The sequence below is a fragment of the Brassica napus genome, chromosome A9 (assembly GCF_020379485.1).
Source record: "Brassica napus cultivar Da-Ae chromosome A9, Da-Ae, whole genome shotgun sequence".
Classification (NCBI taxonomy): Eukaryota; Viridiplantae; Streptophyta; class Magnoliopsida; order Brassicales; family Brassicaceae; genus Brassica; species Brassica napus.
In genome coordinates this window covers 44,305,483-44,323,244 of record NC_063442.1, presented here as the reverse complement: position 1 = coordinate 44,323,244, position 17,762 = coordinate 44,305,483, and the positions used below count along the sequence as shown (strand labels likewise).

The 17,762-nt window shown below is 39.3% G+C and overlaps 3 protein-coding genes across 3 annotated transcripts; 2 read left to right on the top strand and 1 right to left on the bottom strand.

Moving 5' to 3' along the window:
* Nucleotides 1-242: 242 nt before the first annotated feature.
* On the bottom strand, nucleotides 243-5,207 carry LOC106405004 (FT-interacting protein 3). Its single transcript, XM_048741976.1, has one exon. The coding sequence runs from the start codon at nucleotides 3,458-3,460 to the stop codon at nucleotides 503-505; it is 2,958 nt and encodes a 985-aa protein (XP_048597933.1). The 5' UTR covers nucleotides 3,461-5,207; the 3' UTR covers nucleotides 243-502.
* Nucleotides 5,208-5,442: 235 nt separating this feature from the next.
* LOC106369251 (myosin-8) lies at nucleotides 5,443-14,732 on the top strand. Its single transcript, XM_013809375.3, has 39 exons — nucleotides 5,443-5,692; nucleotides 6,464-6,592; nucleotides 6,702-6,845; nucleotides 6,922-7,067; nucleotides 7,157-7,316; nucleotides 7,491-7,549; nucleotides 7,641-7,800; nucleotides 7,866-8,015; nucleotides 8,083-8,219; nucleotides 8,297-8,443; nucleotides 8,518-8,619; nucleotides 8,920-8,977; nucleotides 9,062-9,163; nucleotides 9,269-9,306; nucleotides 9,389-9,515; nucleotides 9,634-9,801; nucleotides 9,876-10,007; nucleotides 10,096-10,205; nucleotides 10,270-10,330; nucleotides 10,420-10,597; nucleotides 10,684-10,889; nucleotides 10,972-11,091; nucleotides 11,191-11,289; nucleotides 11,372-11,584; nucleotides 11,674-11,813; nucleotides 11,888-12,002; nucleotides 12,089-12,133; nucleotides 12,221-12,271; nucleotides 12,351-12,521; nucleotides 12,612-12,764; nucleotides 12,849-13,040; nucleotides 13,137-13,265; nucleotides 13,350-13,420; nucleotides 13,538-13,634; nucleotides 13,728-13,784; nucleotides 13,906-13,962; nucleotides 14,048-14,128; nucleotides 14,194-14,276; nucleotides 14,364-14,732. Exons 1-39 carry the CDS (start codon nucleotides 5,690-5,692, stop codon nucleotides 14,473-14,475), a joined length of 4,503 nt encoding a protein of 1,500 aa, XP_013664829.2. The 5' UTR covers nucleotides 5,443-5,689; the 3' UTR covers nucleotides 14,476-14,732.
* A 247-nt stretch (nucleotides 14,733-14,979) lies between these two features.
* On the top strand, nucleotides 14,980-17,604 carry LOC106369250 (eukaryotic translation initiation factor 2 subunit gamma). The gene is made up of 9 exons (XM_013809374.3): nucleotides 14,980-15,107; nucleotides 15,280-15,407; nucleotides 15,486-15,547; nucleotides 15,632-15,744; nucleotides 15,829-15,931; nucleotides 16,084-16,311; nucleotides 16,416-16,634; nucleotides 16,719-16,979; nucleotides 17,071-17,604. The coding sequence occupies exons 2-9, from the start codon at nucleotides 15,299-15,301 to the stop codon at nucleotides 17,371-17,373; spliced, it is 1,398 nt and encodes a 465-aa protein (XP_013664828.1). The 5' UTR covers nucleotides 14,980-15,107; nucleotides 15,280-15,298; the 3' UTR covers nucleotides 17,374-17,604.
* The last annotated feature ends 158 nt before the right edge of the window (nucleotides 17,605-17,762 follow it).

The window sequence follows — 17,762 nt, the reverse complement described above, 5'->3', positions numbered from 1 at the left end:
GTTAAAAGTATAACCAAAGATGTTTTATTTCTCATGTAAAATAGATATAATTTAATAAAATTATTCATCAAAATAAGATTACTATCAATAAAATTTTTAGTTTAAGAATATAGGTAGTTAATAAAATATATATATTTCATTCATTGCAAAAAAAAATTATCACTTGGCTGACCAATGACCATTGAGATGAAGAAGTCATAAAATGTTAGCAAGTCGTCAAATATGACAAATCAAGAGGGAGATTTGAGTAATGTCTATTTTTTGTATCACAGATAACAAGCAAAGTCATTCATGGGGACCAAAAAGAAAAACTACAAGCAGTTAGCAAACTTTTGCAATGAAACAACAAAGCATCCTCCTAATCATTAATGCAACTTGTTGGTACAGTCCCTACACCGGTTAACTTGACCAAAACAAATCCATTGAATCAAGAAGCCTACCAAAAGCTAAAGTCACTACTAGTAATAACATAAAGGACAACATGTTTTTAAAACAAAAAGATCTAAAGCAAGCTATCGGCTCTAGACGGCAACCGCCTAAAGAAGCTAAGCCCACGCGACGGCAGCCTCCTCCTGAACCGAGGCGGTCTCAGATAATACAAACCAGAAACAGCAACCGTTAACTTAACCGGCACGACGTAAAACCCAACCGCAGAGACCAAACAGAACACCAAGAATATAAACGTCGCACGCGGATCACGCCAGCTCAGCAACGCCTGCGCTCTCTCTCCCTGACTCGCCATGTCACCAACCACTGTCTGAATCCTCCCGGCGATGCTCCTGACGCGATCGTACCTCATTCTCACAACTTCAAACCCTCTGCTCGTCGGAAACGTATCGAACTCTTCGTCGAGCTCGTCGGGAAACACGGTCTCCGCGTGGGAGATACGCGCGTCCATGTGCGGCGGATGCCTAGGCCGCTTTCTGAAACGCCAAACGCCAACAGCAGCCGCGTAGAGAAACAAAGACGGTAATATAAGCTCCGGAAACAAAACCATAAACAAGAACACCGCAACGAAAACCGTAGAGAAAACCGGTTTGGTCCAACTCCTCATAGCTTCGACCAATCTCGCAACCCAGACCAAACTCGAAACAACGTTAACCAGACGGAAAAAATTAGCTTTGCTTCTCCTCATACTCCACACGTGAAAATCGTGATCAAGCATGTACTCAACAACCTCGCGTCCCAAAGGCGGTTCCGCTCTACTCAGCCTCGCAGCGACCGCGTTTAGCGTCTGGTAACGCAAACGCTCAATCAAATGAACTCCCAACGGCTGTGTATAATGCATCTTCGGAAGAAGCGGCAAGGTATACATCTGAAACATATTAACAGCGTTACCGCACGATAACCTAACAGCTAAATGAAGCTCGCCGGTTTTCTTAACCCCCGTTGCGTGCAACACAAGCAACGGATACGAATGCGTGTAAACACGTTCCGTCTCCAGCGTCGACAACCTAATCCTCACTTTCCCGATCCGCGCGTCGCGCGTGTTGCTGTTACTCTTGTCGACTCGCGCGTTATCGAACACACCGATGGTTACAACCGTGCACGGGTCGTTAACTTCCCAAGTATACTGCTCGTTCCACTTCGGACAAAGACTGTCCACAACGGTTCTCGTTCTCACCCACTTAGGACCGTACTTAGCCACGCAGTACGAGTCAGCGGTCCCACTTCCTTTCCCGTCTCTAACCTTCATAGGCATCAGACCCGTCGCACCGAGAATCCCGATCTCCAAAAGCCCGACATGCGGTTTCCAAAGCTCTTTCGCTGTCGGTCTAACGTCGCTGGTGTACATCGTGGCTTCATCCAAAACATGGTATCCACCGTCTAGCGACAGCCTCAGATGAATCCTCGAACCAAACTGACTATTGTTGTTACCGTTGTCTAAAGTAAACCATCTCGAACCAACCGGTTTATCTCCGGTTCTTCTCTCAACAGCCAAAACCGGAATCTGAACCCTCCCAACATCATTACCACTGACACGATCCTCCACTATAACATTAATGCAATCCTCAAACGGCTCAGCAACCACAAACATCAAATCCTCGTTCCAGTACGGATTCGTAAAGCTACGTGTCGGGTTCGAAGCCGAGACCGTGGTCCGCAAGATCTGGCTCCCGACGTGTAGCTTCGCTGAGAGCTCGGGGAACCTCATGAGACCTGTTCCTTTGTTCATAACAGCAACGTCTTGTGCCTCGATGACCGAAACCCTAAGGTACCATAGCTTGGGAGACAAGTAAACTTTTGACTTTATCGAAGAGAGCTCCTCTATGTGAACGTTACCAGCTTTTGAATGCCACGCTTCGGCAAAAGCTTCATCCGCTTGAGTCCCGAACCACACTGAGACCATAAGCTCTCCTCCGACGCCGTTTCGACTCTCTACTTTGTACCATTGCGGAGCTAACGGACTATCCGGAGGAACCCGGGTGGGTATTTCACTTAAATCGAACCAGACCCGACCGGTGTATTCGTCTCGGTTTACTTCTCTGAGGAAGATCTCAACTACGGATGATTGAATGGTTTCTTTAGAAAATGCGAAGACTTGATTCCACTCGAGGCTACTCGAACTAACCTTTTTAGTAACTCCTTTGTAATTACCCAACTTTATTTCAGACACGACTTCTCCGGATGCGGACAAGTCTTTAGCTTTCATGACTCTTACGTAAAGGTACTGCATTTGCTCGACTAGATCGTACGTCGAGCTTGTCTTGTCCTTGTGACTGCTCAAACCGCTGGTAACTCCTCCAAGACGTGGCTTTGTCTCCTTGAGAGAAAACTCACTCGAACCGTTTGAGTAAAGGACGGGTCCGGGTCCGGGTCTTGGACCGGGTAGAGCTGTTATCACGAGAGGTTTTATCTCTCCTTGGTTTGGATAAAATGGTAGCATCCTCTGTTGATTATGTTGCTGGTGGTTGAGAAGAGCTATTTGTTGTTGTTGCTGCTGTTGTTGCTGAGTACCAATTGAAGAGCTCACTTTCTTGCTTTTCTTCGAACCACCCGACCCGTTAACCCGACTTATGTTTACATCGTTATCAGTCGTAGTCGTGACGTAGTGTTTTAAGCTGATCTCTCCTCGCACGTGCGAGAAAAGGCTTCTCTTTTCGAGCGTGTACAGCTTAGCGACTGATTCTCCTTCTCTTCCAACGCTAGACCCCGTGACTCTGACTTTACCCAAAAAGTTTCTGCTGTTCGAAGAACGCTTCTCGTTGAAAACGCTGATCTCTAGCGTTTTGTAACGTAGCTCGTTGACGTCGATGACGTGGAAGACGAGCTTCTCGTTCCATATTGGGTTGAGGTCTTTGCGTTTGACGTGAGTTCGTAGACGTTGGTCCTCGAACTCGACTTCAACGAAAGGTGACGAAGAACCTTCGCCGTCTTTTGGCATGAGGTTGTGGGCCCCTATTATCTCCACCACAAGCTTCTCGTTGCCGGAGCTGGTTTTTGCGTCCGGAACCGTCATGACAAGGAAGAAGAAAAGAACAGAGAATTACAAAGAAGACCAGTGAAGGAAAAGATAACGTAGAGATGGAGATAAGATATTGAGAGCGAAGGAGAGATTGAAAGCACAAAGGCAAGTGAGAGGACAGTTGAGTAGAGGGAGGGAAGTGTGTCTGAAGGAGCAGAAGATTAAAGAAAGAGAGAGCGTGCTATAGAAGAGAATCTGGATTTTGTGTTTTTACTAGGAATATTAAACACATTTTTAATATATTTTCAGATATTTTCGGTTAAATTAAATTTTCTGTCACGGTATTGAATGTTTTGAATAAATATTTTTGATTATAAATAATAAATTGAATATACCGAAGACAGCTTTTTGTATATAATAATTTTTTTGTACAAAGAACAGAAGGAAGGGAACTTAAGGGAAAGGGACAGAACAGCCTCGAGCTTAACGCTCGGTGGTCGCGCGTGAGTTAACGACGTCTCTCACCAATGACATTGCTCTGCTTCTTCTGCCTCTTACCGTATGCTTTTTGCTTTCCTCCTGATCCACTGGGACCCCCTGCTTTCGCTTTCCTTCTTTTTTTACTTTACTCTTTTTCGGTAAGTCGTGAGACATTTAAAAATGTTGGTAGTTTTACGCGCCGATGTTAGCGAGTGGGAGGTGATGGAAAGAGGGGGCTCGGTTAATCCTCGTGGCGGGTCAAACCTCAAAGGTCTATGGAACAGCAATTTTGTCTCAAAAGAGTACTTTGTCAGGGATTAATATCTTATTCATTTGTTCTTATGTTTCAACAGTCTTCATGATTTTCTTGTTGAGACAAAGAGAAAAGCCTAGCATATTTATCTTCAGGATTAAGTGAGAATTTTGAAGTACTAATTGTAAATATTAATCATCATCGCATCAGCATTTTTATATTTTCAATGTTATAATTCATCTACGTTTGAAATGGTACCTTGAGAAACTAACAATGAAATTTAGAAGCATGATGATTTATATAATAAGATATTATCTTTTGATTAACACGAGAAAAGTTATTAAGGACTTTGTTTGCAGGTTTGTCATTGTGTTACGCAACGTTCTTCTTGTTTTTTAGAGTTCCCATATAATAATTATCAGCATTTGTTGTTAAAACATTACCGTTATTTATTAAATGTCAAACTGTATTTTATTGTATTTTGTCCGTTTAATGGGTACGTACTGGACGTGCTATATTTCTTTAGAAAAAAAAAACTATGTCTACTTTCTTTAATTACTTCCACATGTTTTGCTCTGTGCATGCATGAAGTTATTTAAAACAAAACCAAAACATATTAATGCAACCTTGTTAATGTCAGCCACGTGGCAACCACTTCATAGTCATTGGAAATGCCACTTGTTTTTTTGTGTGTATTTTTTCTGCCTTGTGACTCTTACCACAACTCACAAAAAATCCCAAAAATTAAATACACAAATAATTTTCTGTTTGTAAAACGATGTTTTATATTCTCTAATGTTTTTTCTTAATATTCGTAAAATACTATTACTACCCGATCCATTTACCTTTTGATATTCTAACCCGTTTAACAAGACGCACCAATTAATTTCTTTACTTTTCCTCAGTCAGCGTATCTCGTCCAGGTCAAAACGATAGGTAATAGGCTAATAGCATAGATTAAGCTACAGCCCAAAAGCCTTTTAACACTTACTACTCTAACTTTAAAGCCCAATAACAAGATATAACGAGCCACCATCTTCTATACTAAGCCCATAGAGAAAGATACCGTATATGCTTTTTAGTGCTTTTCATTACCAATTAATTTCTTGTAAGAAATGGACAAATTTAGTCTTTTTTTCCCGTGTCCGAAATGCTAGCTCGTAATATAAAGGCAGAGACAAGGGGTTTTTCGGGGATATAAAATGTCTTAATATAGCATCTAGTTATGACGCTGTCATTTTTTAATTAAAGTAAAAAAAGAAAAAATCTTCAGACAAATCCCAGAAGAAGGAGAGGGAAGCACGAAAGAAAGAAAATCAAACAACAACAAAAAAAATTCGACATTACAAAATCATAAACGCGTTACGCTTTTGCTAATACAATTTTTCTTTCTGGGAATCGAATCGAATCGCACAAATTCTCCCAACGCATTTTCGCATTGTCGGTGTTTCGGCTTTCGTTACAAGAAGTTCAATGTTGATTTGATATTTTGATCTCAAATTTAGATCCAGAGATAGCAAGAACATTGCGTTTCTAATTCCTGAAACAAAATGGTAATGCCTTTTTGATGATGTTTTGATTGCATTTTTTTTTGTTGTATTTGTGTGTTTATGCTTTGGTGTAACTTTCTCGTGTGTTGTCGTTTGATTGAATCCAGAGTTTTGAATTTGATGCAACGATGAACATTGTGTTTAGCGATTGTCTTCTTTTTTTTCAATCTATTGAAATGTTCTTTTTGTGCGGTTTTGAAAGCCATGACATCGTTACGTTTCATAACAAAGTCAATGCACGATATGGATTTTGACTTTCAACTCGAGACATTTTTTTTTTTAAATCAAGAGTTTGGTGCTTAGTTCTTAACGTGTCTGATTCTCCATTAGCCACTTGTGGTTACGAAGACAGATTCAATGTGTAGGCACATTGAAGCAGCAATTTTCTCTATGAATATTTCAATGTCTGTTTTTTTTCTTTTTTGAAAGTTAGTTGATTGTATTTAGGCACAGTTCAATTTAATATTGTTTAATTTCTATGTGTATGGCTAGAAAATAAAAAGAAAACCTCTTTGGTACATTTATGGAGTTATTAATTTTGCATAAGCTGATTTGGGAAAGCTGTGGATTTTGCTGGTAGTCATTATGAGATGCAATCCTCTTAAATGTCTTTGAAGTTTTGATTTTGTTGCAATATTATTTGAGAGACGTATATGCAAAGAGTGTGTGAATATTCAAAGTTTCTCAGTGGTTTTAAGATCATGTTTACAGAGAAGGTCTTGTTGCGAATATAATAACTATAATCACTTATTGACATTTTTGGTTTTCCTGCAGGTTGCTACCTTCAGTCCTGCAGTGGGGTCACGTGTGTGGGTGGAGGACCAGGATGAAGCATGGCTAGACGGTGAAGTTGTAGAGATCAATGGTGAACAAATCAAAGTTCTCTGCACTTCAGGGAAACAAGTATGTGCTTTTCATATGTTCAAATCAAACAATGTGTGTGTGTGTGTGGCTTTGGAAGCATGAGAAGCTTTAATGAAACTTTTCTTGTTTTTATTTGTTGGAAACACAGGTCACTGTTAACGCTTCAAATATATACCCAAAAGATGTGGAAGCGCCAGCATCTGGGGTGGAGGATATGACAAGGCTAGCTTATTTACATGAGCCTGGAGTCCTTCAGAATTTGCAATCAAGATATGATATAAATGAGATTTATGTGAGTTTTTCACAAGTTATTGCATCTCCTTGTTATTTATAGTTTTCATGTTAGACTGAGTCCTGTTTACTATCAGACATACACAGGAAGCATATTGATTGCTGTTAACCCCTTTAGAAGACTTCCACATCTATACAGTAGCCATATGATGACTCAATACAAAGGAGCCTCCCTTGGTGAGCTGAGTCCACATCCTTTTGCTGTTGCAGATGCTGCTTATAGGTAATTGTAGCACTTACCCAATGTTTCGCTTTTTATTGTTAATTTTTTTTATGTAAACGGCATGTTTGCTTTGGTTTATTCTATTGCAGACAGATGGTTAACGAGAAAGTAAGCCAATCTATCCTGGTTAGTGGTGAAAGTGGGGCTGGTAAAACTGAAAGCACAAAGTTGCTTATGCAATATCTTGCTTATATGGGTGGGAGAACTGGTGCTTCCGAGGGAAGGAGTGTTGAGCAGAAAGTTTTGGAGGTGAAGATATACTTATAGATGTTTTTTTCGTCTAATCAAAACATCAGAAAAGTGATTCTAGTAGAGGCTAGATTGAAACATGTTCAGTTCCTTTGTATTCATTGTATCAGTCTTTTTCTGTTTTTTATGCTTTGATTTGTTTCTAATTTCTTATTATATTTATGTTTCATACAGTCAAATCCTGTTTTAGAGGCGTTTGGAAATGCAAAGACTGTTAAAAACAATAACTCCAGGTAATGAGGTGTCATTATACTCAATTAATGTTTTAAGTGTTCCTTTTTTGTGTGAAAGGTTTTGAAGTTCTTTATTTGTGTTATCTTATAGTCGGTTTGGTAAGTTCGTGGAGATTCAGTTTGACCAATCAGGGAGGATATCTGGAGCTGCTATAAGAACTTATTTGCTGGAAAGATCGCGTGTTTGCCAGGTGTCTGACCCTGAAAGAAACTACCATTGTTTCTACATGCTTTGTGCTGCACCAGAAGAAGTAAGTTCCATCATCTCAAAAACATAGTTTATAATGTCTTACTAATGTATCTTTTCTACTATCAGGATGTTAAGAAGTTCAAGCTCGGTGAGCCGAAGACATACCATTATCTCAATCAATCCAAGTGTCTTGCACTGGAGAGTATAAACGATGCTGAGGAATATCATGCAACAAGAAAGGCTATGGATGTTGTTGGGATCAGTTCTGAAGAGCAGGTAACTCCATCACTTGAACTTTAGCTGAACTTTGCAAGATTATCTTATCTTTTTGGCATGTCTCCAGGATGCAATTTTCCGCGTTGTGGCTTCTATTCTGCATCTGGGAAATATTGAGTTCGGTAAAGGAAAAGAGATTGATTCATCAGTCCCTAGAGATGAAAAGTCTTGGTTTCATTTGAAAACTGCCGCTGAGCTTCTCATGTAAATGGCCTAAACTCATTAACTGAATTGGGTTTCTTATGCTTTTGCATGTGACTGAAGTAGATTTTTTCTTGCAGGTGTGATGCCAAGTCACTTGAGGATTCTCTATGCAAACGTATCATGGCAACACGTGATGAAACCATCACAAAAGATCTCGATCCAGAAGCTGCTACGCTTAGCAGAGATGCTTTAGCTAAAGTCATGTACTCAAGATTGTTTGACTGGTGAGTGAGTTTCTCTCTTCTTATTTTGACAAAGATAACTGCTTTGTACTCATTGTTTTTTGCTGTCTATGTAGGCTCGTTGAGAAGATTAACAGTTCAATTGGTCAAGATCCTGAATCGAAGTACTTGATCGGTGTTCTTGATATTTATGGATTCGAGAGTTTCAAGACAAACAGGTGTGCTTAACCGGTATGCCTGTTGTTCAGTTTGAATAGATAGGTTTCTACAAAAATTTGGACTCTTAATAGTTTGAGTTTACATACAAAATCTTCAACTTGTTTCATGTGATTGCTTCTACATTAGTGTTTTATATTGGTGTCTGATCAAATATCATCACCAAGGCAGTGTGCTGCTTCTAACGTAGACGGTAGAAAATATTATTTTTCCTATTGTTGTTTGAGCTTGTGTGGTTAATAGTATTTGACTGTCATTGTTCTTTGGCCCAACAATGCTTACTGTTTCTAGCATTTTTGCAGTTTTGAGCAATTTTGCATCAACTTGACTAATGAGAAACTTCAACAGCACTTTAACCAGGTTTTGATCTAACAGCTCTTTCAATTTTAGACCTTGTATCTCTGCCATAGTTCTATAACTTGTGTAACGCCTCCACCATTGCAGCATGTGTTTAAAATGGAGCAAGAGGAGTATAAGAAGGAAGCGATCAACTGGAGCTATATTGAGTTTGTTGACAATCAAGATATCTTGGACCTAATAGAAAAGGTTTTGTGTGGATCCTTAAAATTATAGTTATGATATATAGCTATCTTTCTTGTTATGTCATTTCTGTAGTTGCTAATTTGTGGTGTTTGTTTATTTAATTTTCAGAAACCTGGGGGTATTATTGCTCTCCTAGATGAAGCTTGGTGAGTTTGATGCTTACCTTTGTTATTTCATTCTGCATTTTAAAAAAGAAATGTAGCTGAAGTGAGGCTTTTGGTTTTGCAGCATGTTTCCAAGATCAACACACGAGACATTTGCACAGAAGCTATACCAGACATACAAAAACCACAAGCGCTTTACCAAGCCGAAACTGGCTCGCAGCGACTTCACAATTTGTCATTATGCTGGTGATGTAAGTCTCTTTTTGCTCATCCGCTACGTTCATTGGTTCTTCACATGATTGTGAAATTCTGTAATTGATTTGTAAATATCTCGTTTAATTAACAACCATGACGTCATTATTGTTTCAGGTCACTTATCAAACAGAACTTTTCCTAGACAAGAACAAGGATTATGTTATTGCTGAGCATCAAGCGTTGTTAAATGCTTCTACATGTTCCTTCGTTGCAAACCTGTTCCCACCAGCACCTGACGATTCCAAACAATCAAAATTCTCCTCTATTGGTACTCGTTTCAAGGTATGTCTGATTTTTTTTTTGTCTCCACTGTCAGCTTAACATGTTTTAAACCCATGTCTTTTGCCTCTTTGCAGCAACAACTGGTTTCATTGCTTGAGATTCTGAACACAACGGAGCCACATTACATCCGATGTATAAAGCCTAATAATCTATTGAAGCCTGGAATCTTTGAGAACAAAAATGTCCTACAGCAATTACGTTGTGGGGTGCGTATGACATCCATCTTCATTTAAATAATCAAGCTTCTCGTTACAAGTTTAGTTCAATAAGAATGATGATTTTTTGTGACCTCAGGGAGTGATGGAGGCAATCCGGATTAGTTGTGCTGGTTATCCTACTAGGAAGCACTTTGATGAGTTCTTGAATAGATTTAGCATCCTTGCTCCACAAGTTTTGGACAAGAAGTAAGATGTCTCTTTGTCTCCTTGCTTCAGTGAATAATCTTTACTGACTCCTTTTATATATTAGTTCTGATGGACCAGCTGCTTGCAAGAAACTTCTTGATAAGTCAGGACTTGAAGGATATCAAGTAATTTCTTTGTTGACCAAACTATCATCTTCAGTCTTAAGCTGCTTCTGTGATGAGTTCCCTGAGATTTGAAGTGTTTACTTTTGTAGATTGGTAAGACCAAAGTTTTCCTTAGGGCCGGACAAATGGCAGACTTGGATACTCGAAGAACTGAGATCCTGGGAAGATCAGCTAGTATCATCCAGAGAAAAGTTCGATCTTATCTTGCCAAAAAAACTTTTATGCAGCTACGTAGTTCTGCTACTCAGATCCAGGCTGTTTGTAGAGGTATAAAAACTTTTGTACTTTGTTTTTGTTTTCTTAAATTTACTTTTGAAACTAACTTGCAAACAAATGTGTCTCTATCATTTCAGGTTATCTTGGTAGAGGTGTATATGAAAGCAAGCGCAGGGAAGCTGCTGCTTTGAGAATCCAGAGAGACTTGCGTAAGTTTCTCGCTAGGAAAGCTTACACTGAGATGTTCTCTGCAACTGTTTCAATTCAAGCGGGTATGCGTGGTATGGTTTCGCGTAAGGAGCTGTCTTTCAGAAGGCAGACTAAAGCTGCAACAATAATCCAGGTATGAATGTATTTTGAAGTACTCATGGAACACTACTATACAATAGACTGGATACTAACCCCTTGAATGAACAACATTACAGAACCGGTGCCGCGTGTTCTTGGCTCGCCTGCATTACAGAAAACTGAGGAAAGCAGCCATCACAACACAGTGTGCATGGAGAGGAAAGGTTGCACGTAAAGAACTCAAAAACCTTAAGATGGTGAGTTGTGGTTTCTTTCTTTGTTTAGATTTTGACTTCTTAAAGTATTGTTTTGCACAAAACATCAATGTAATTTGTATATATTGATACTACACACAGGCTGCTAAACAAACAGGAGCCCTCCAAGAAGCCAAAAACAAGCTAGAGAAGCAAGTTGAGGAACTCACATGGAGATTGCAGTTAGAGAAACGAATGAGGGTGAGCGTTTATACTTTTTTTCTCATCAAATCTCTGATTGAAATTTCTAAGAGTGCACACTCTTTATATTCAACGCTTGCAGACTGATCTGGAAGAGGCCAAGAAACAAGAAAACGCCAAGTACGAGGCTTCTCTAGAGGAAATACAAAACAAGTTCAAAGAAACCGAGGCACTGCTTATTCAAGAGCGTGAAGCTGCCAAGGAAGTTTCCGAGGTGCTCCCTATTATCAAGGAGGTTCCTGTAGTTGACCAGGAACTAATGGAGAAACTCACAAGTGAAAATGAAACGCTGAAGGTGGGTCTGAACACTCTCTAATGAACTATCCACCAAATGAAAATATTCTAGCAAAAATTGTTGATCTCCTATATAAAATGATTATGCAGGGGATGGTGAGTTCGCTGGAAACAAAGATAGATGAAACAGCAAAGGAACTTCAGGAGACAAGCAGGATTAGCCAGGATAGACTAAAGCAAGCTTTAAAAGCAGAATCTAAAGTAGAGAAGTTGAAGACCGCAATGCAGAGGTACCCTTTGCAAGAATCTAACAATTAGCACTAGCAGTAATATATATTTAGCTGATTTTTTTTTTCATTTGCAGGCTTGAAGAGAAGATTTCAGAAATGGAAGCTGAGAAACAAATAATGCGTCAGCAAACAATCTTAAACACTCCTGGGAAAACTGTATCAGGGCATCCTCCAACTGTAACTGTTAAAGTATATTGTTTCTCTTATACTTTATTAATATATATGCTTCTTCTTTGCTACCGTCTACTTATGCTTAATATTAATACTTGTTGCAGAATCTGGAAAATGGCCAGCGTATAAATGTGGAAACCCAGTTAAATGTAGAGCTATCTTGATCTCTTAGATACCTCATTTATTTTTACTTTACATATTATGTTGGTTCATAAATCTTAAAGCTACTTTCTCAGGAAGCCGAAGTCGCTGGAAATGCTGGGAAAACTGCTGCAGAACGTCAACTTGTACTGGCTAATTACTTTATACTATGTATATGCACAGCTTTAATGAGCAACTGTGATAACCTGATGTTTGCTTCTGCAGGAGAATGTTGATACTCTCATTGACTGTGTCAAGGGAAAAGTCGAGTTCAGTAATGGCAAACCTGTTGCTGCATTTACAATATACAAGTGTCTTCTTCATTGGAAATGCTTTGAGTCTGAGAAGACTAATGCGTTTGATCGTCTTATTGAGATGATCGGTTCCGCTATTGAGGTAAATTAAAATACATTTCTTGACTGTTTATAATTTACTAAAAAAATTGGAAGTTTCAGCTACATAACTGAATTTTATTTTATTTTTCAGATTGAAGATGACAATGCTCATTTGGCGTATTGGTTGACAAACACATCGGCACTGCTATTTTTACTTCAAAAGAGTCTTAAAACTGGCGGCACGGGAGCAACGGCAAGCAAAAAGCCACCCATCACAACTTCCTTGTTTGGAAGGATGGCCTTGGTATTATAACTTGTGTTTTATTATGACTTTTATGAATTTTTGCTTACAATGTCAAGTGTAATAACTATATCTTTCTTAAACCAGAGCTTCCGCTCGTCACCGAACCTTGCTGCTGCGGCTGACGCTGCTGCTCTTGCGGTGATCCGCCCAGTGGAGGCAAAGTACCCTGCTCTACTTTTCAAGCAACAGCTTGCAGCTTATGTTGAGAAAATATTTGGGATGATTAGGGATAACTTGAAGAAAGAGCTCTCAGCTTTGATTTCTCTGTGCATCCAGGTTTCATTTTCTCTGTCTTTACATGTCCAAATGCTGTGACCACTTTGCACTTCAATAATTAACAACTTTTGTTCTGTCCAAACAATGAAACTTCAGGCACCAAGAGTTTCAAAAGGAGGGATGCAAAGATCTGGAAGGACACCTGGAAAAGACTCCCCTGCTATTCACTGGCAGAGCATTATTGATGGTCTCAACTCGGTTCTTGCCATATTGAAAGAAAATAATGTAAGGAAGTAGTAAAAGCTTCCATGACATTGATCTTCTTTTTTTCAACTCCTCAAATTCTCATATGTTTGATGGTGTGTACAGGTTCCTTTGGTACTCATCCAGAAGATACACACTCAAACTTTCTCTTTCATCAATGTGCAACTGTTTAACAGGTTACAACACTTTAAAATCACTTCTAAATGATCTCTACACATAATATTTTGATACTATGTGTTTTTATTGGAAGCTAGTTATCTTACTTGTTTTTTTTCCTTTAACATCTTATATAGCCTTCTCCTGCGTAAAGAATGTTGTACATTCAGCAACGGAGAGTTTGTGAAAGCTGGGCTTGCAGAGCTAGAGCTGTGGTGCGGCCAAGTCAATGAAGTAAAAATGTCTACCTTTGTGGGTTTTATTACGAAATAAATATTTTCTCTTCAGTTCATTTTATCATTTAGTTTCCTTCTTTTGATTTTGCAGTATGCTGGTCCATCTTGGGATGAACTAAAACACATCAGACAAGCTGTTGGTTTCCTGGTATGCTTTTTTCCTTTCCTTACACACAAAACGTTAACTTACAAAACTAGCTTTTGTTAGTCCCATCTGTTTCTCTAAAAACCATACTAATAAGCTATCCCTTCTCCTCATTACCCTGCAGGTTATCCACCAGAAGTACAGAGTATCATATGATGATATAGTACATGACCTATGCCCGGTAAAGCCTCGCCTTAGTATAGATAAAATGATTTTGAGGATATTGAAATTGCTTTCTTGATTCATTTTTCTTTGTTTGGTTTCAGATCCTCAGTGTCCAGCAACTTTACCGGATATGCACATTATACTGGGACGACTGCTATAACACCCGGAGTGTGTCTCAAGAGGTACCTAACTGAAAAAAAAAAAACCTTTATAGATCATGAGCAGAGTGTGACACCTTCTCTGACAGGTAATATCGAGCATGCGTGCACTCATGACAGAGGAATCCAACGATGCAGACAGCAATTCCTTCTTGTTGGATGATAATTCCAGGTAAACTCTCTATTCCAAGCAAATGGAATCAATCATTTCTTAAAGAGCTATAAGCCTATAACTGGTTTCTTGTTATCTTCTCTGCAGCATTCCTTTCTCAGTGGATGAAATATCAAGTTCGATGCAAGAAAAAGACTTTGCGAGTGTGAAACCTGCACAAGAGCTTCTGGACAATCCAGACTTTGTTTTCTTGCACTAAGTTTCTTGGGAACTGAGAGAGAGCTCTCAGATTCTAAAAAAGCTTCTTCCTCTGTTGTTTTAGCCTGAGGTGTAGAGGTGTCTTCTTGGCCCCAAAAGGAAAGAAGATGATGGGAACACAAAGTGTAGATTTTCCACTTGTTTGTGGGGGTTTGTTTCTTGCAAAAACCTCTCTGATTTTCACAAGTTCATTCATTTGTTATTTTGACCCCACATTTCAAAGTTTTCTCAATTTTTATATTACATGTTTACTGAACAGACTCAAAGTTTTAATAAGTAGTGACTACATAATGCTCCTTTATTGTTGTACAGAAGAATTTATATTTATAAAAAAAAAAATCTCCCTAGTTTCATTTTAGTAATGAAGTAGATTTTTAACATTTTCATCAAATAGATCTTTGTGATTTGGATGTGATTCATAAGAACTAAACTACTGTTCCAGTTGGTGAATAATATATCTGACTGGGGGCTTTATAATAAATAATAATATTTGCCGGTTTAAAAATAATTAAATATCATAAGGGGAAAAAAGAAGAAACGCAACAACCCTAAAAAAACCTTGAGCATCACCATCTCTTGTTATCTTCGTCGTCGTCGTCTTCATCCTCTTACCTGCGCCGCTTTCTCACTCAGGTTCGTCTCGATCTCCCACAATCGCATCTTCTCATTCGAAAGATTCCTTCTCTCCGTAGAATCTTCGCCTAGATTAGTCTTAGATTTGGAATCCAATTGGTTTTCTTGTTTAGGGGGAGACTCGTCTTTGATTGATTCGTTACTCTGATTGATTGATTCTGGTATTGAGCAGGAGAAGAAAACCTCTGATAATGGCGAGGAACAAGGGCTTGGCGGAGCAAGATCTTAGTAAATTGGATGTGACTGTGCTTCATCCGTTATCCCCTGAGGTCATCTCTCGCCAGGCTACTATCAACATTGGTAAGCTCTTTGCCAAGGCTCTTTAGTTAAACTTTCTCCTTGTGCTAAGCTAAGATTGTGTAAGTGTTATTATCTCAGGAACCATTGGGCATGTCGCTCACGGCAAGTCCACTGTTGTCAAAGCTATTTCTGGTGTCCAGGTTACTTTGATTCTCCCTTTTTTTTTGACGAATTTTGATGTTAGTAGAGGCAGTTGATGTATATCGTTTGGTGCTCTTGTGTAGACTGTTCGTTTTAAGAATGAGTTGGAGCGTAATATCACTATTAAGCTTGGATATGCGAATGCTAAGATTTACAAGTGCGAGGATGATAAATGCCCTAGACCTATGTGTTACAAGTGAGTTCTTGCTTTCAAATTTTGATCTTCTAGTATAAGGTTTGCGTGTGTCTGAGAGTCTTAATGACGTATATGTTATTCTAGGGCTTATGGAAGTGGGAAGGAAGACACCCCGAATTGTGATGTCCCTGGATTTGAGAACGCCAAGATGAAACTATTGAGGCATGTGTCGTTCGTTGATTGCCCGGTATGATGAGTTTTATGCTTCTCTTCATTCTTCTTTATATGCTATTTTTCAAAGGATGGTACTTTCCTATGATTGAGGGTTGATGGAGTAGTGTTAGATTTCTCGACTCTTGGCTTTATTCTTGTTGATGAGCTTCATGTTCTATTCTTCAGGGACACGATATTCTCATGGCGACTATGCTTAACGGAGCAGCAATCATGGATGGTGCACTGCTTCTCATCGCTGCAAACGAAACTTGTCCGCAACCACAGACGTCCGAACATCTTGCTGCTGTTGAAATCATGCAACTCAAGCATATCATCATCCTTCAGAACAAGATTGATCTTATTCAAGAGAACGTTGCCATTAACCAGCACGAGGCCATTCAGAAATTTATAATGGTTCGATTCTTTTTTTTTATCTCTGATGAATCTCTTGGTTAAGCTATAAGGAATAGGGTTTAGGGGAACTAAGTACTCATATTTTCATCACATCTTGCTTGCAGAACACTGTCGCAGATGGTGCCCCAATCGTCCCAGTGTCAGCACAACTGAAATACAACATCGATGTTGTGTGCGAGTACATTGTCAAGAAGATCCCAATCCCTAAGAGGAACTTCGTGTCCCCACCAAATATGATAGTGATTCGGTCTTTTGATGTCAACAAACCTGGGTTTGAGGTTGATGACATTAAAGGTGGAGTTGCTGGTGGAAGTATCCTCCGGGTATCTATTTCTCTCTCTTTCTATCTTTTCATCAAGCCTCTTTGTATGGTACATACTGCTATAACTGCATTTATTTATTTGTAGGGTGTTTTGAAAGTGAACCAATTGATTGAGATCCGACCTGGAATTGTTGTGAAAGACGAGCGTGGCAACCCAAAATGCACTCCAATTTACTCCCGCATCATTTCACTCTACGCCGAACAGAACGAGCTTCAGTTTGCCGTTCCTGGAGGTCTAATTGGAGTTGGAACAACAATGGACCCAACTCTTACTCGTGCTGATCGTTTGGTTGGTCAAGTCCTTGGTGAAATCGGTTCCCTTCCTGATGTCTTTGTTGAACTTGAGGTATTAACAACAACTCAGGATACGTCTCTTGTGCTTTTTCTCCTTTGGTGGTAAGCTTAGTTGATTTGGTTTATGTTAAATAATCTTGTAGGTGAACTTCTTTCTTCTACGGCGATTGTTGGGAGTGAGAACAAAGGGATCAGAGAAGCAAGGGAAAGTGTCAAAGCTAACAAAGGGAGAGATTCTGATGCTCAACATTGGTTCCATGTCGACTGGAGCCAAAGTTGTTGGAGTTAAGAACGATCTGGCTAAGTTGCAGCTGACCGCGCCGGTGTGCACGAGCAAAGGAGAGAAAGTGGCTCTGAGCAGGCGTGTGGAGAAGCATTGGCGTTTGATAGGTTGGGGTCAGATTCAAGCTGGAACCACCATTGAAGTCCCTCCCTCACCTTTCTGAGGTGTGTTGTCTTAATTTTCATGTTGGGGTTTTTTTGAGAGTACCTATCTGCGGATATACATTTGTTACTAGTTTACCCTTGTTTGCGTTTTTTCTTTCTTAGATGTTTATCACATTTTTTGGTCTCATGTTTTATTAACTTCTCTGTTTAATTATACGCTGGGAATTTCAGTATGACCGGTGAAGTTTACAGAAACGATTTTTAAAATATTTTAAATTTGTTCTCTTAAAGTTTCAGTGTTAATCTTATTAACTAGAAGAAGATAGCAGAAAGTTCTGGAATCATGAATTCAAGACCTTGATGTAACTATAACCATATGGAACCTTGATGTAACTATAACCATATGGAAATAAATATTAACTCGTGTCTCCTAAGTATCCAATAAAAT

Coding starts and splice junctions, on each gene's coding strand:
- LOC106405004 (XM_048741976.1), bottom strand. CDS start 3,460: ATGACGGTTCCGGACGCAAAAACCAGCTCCGGCAACGAGAAGCTTGTG.
- LOC106369251 (XM_013809375.3), top strand. Junction 11,814..11,887: donor TTGAAGACCGCAATGCAGAG/GTACCCTTTGCA, acceptor TTTCATTTGCAG/GCTTGAAGAGAAGATTTCAG. Junction 13,266..13,349: donor CCATATTGAAAGAAAATAAT/GTAAGGAAGTAG, acceptor TGGTGTGTACAG/GTTCCTTTGGTACTCATCCA.
- LOC106369250 (XM_013809374.3), top strand. CDS start 15,299: ATGGCGAGGAACAAGGGCTTGGCGGAGCAAGATCTTAGTAAATTGGAT. Junction 15,408..15,485: donor CCAGGCTACTATCAACATTG/GTAAGCTCTTTG, acceptor TTATTATCTCAG/GAACCATTGGGCATGTCGCT. Junction 15,932..16,083: donor TGTCGTTCGTTGATTGCCCG/GTATGATGAGTT, acceptor TCTATTCTTCAG/GGACACGATATTCTCATGGC.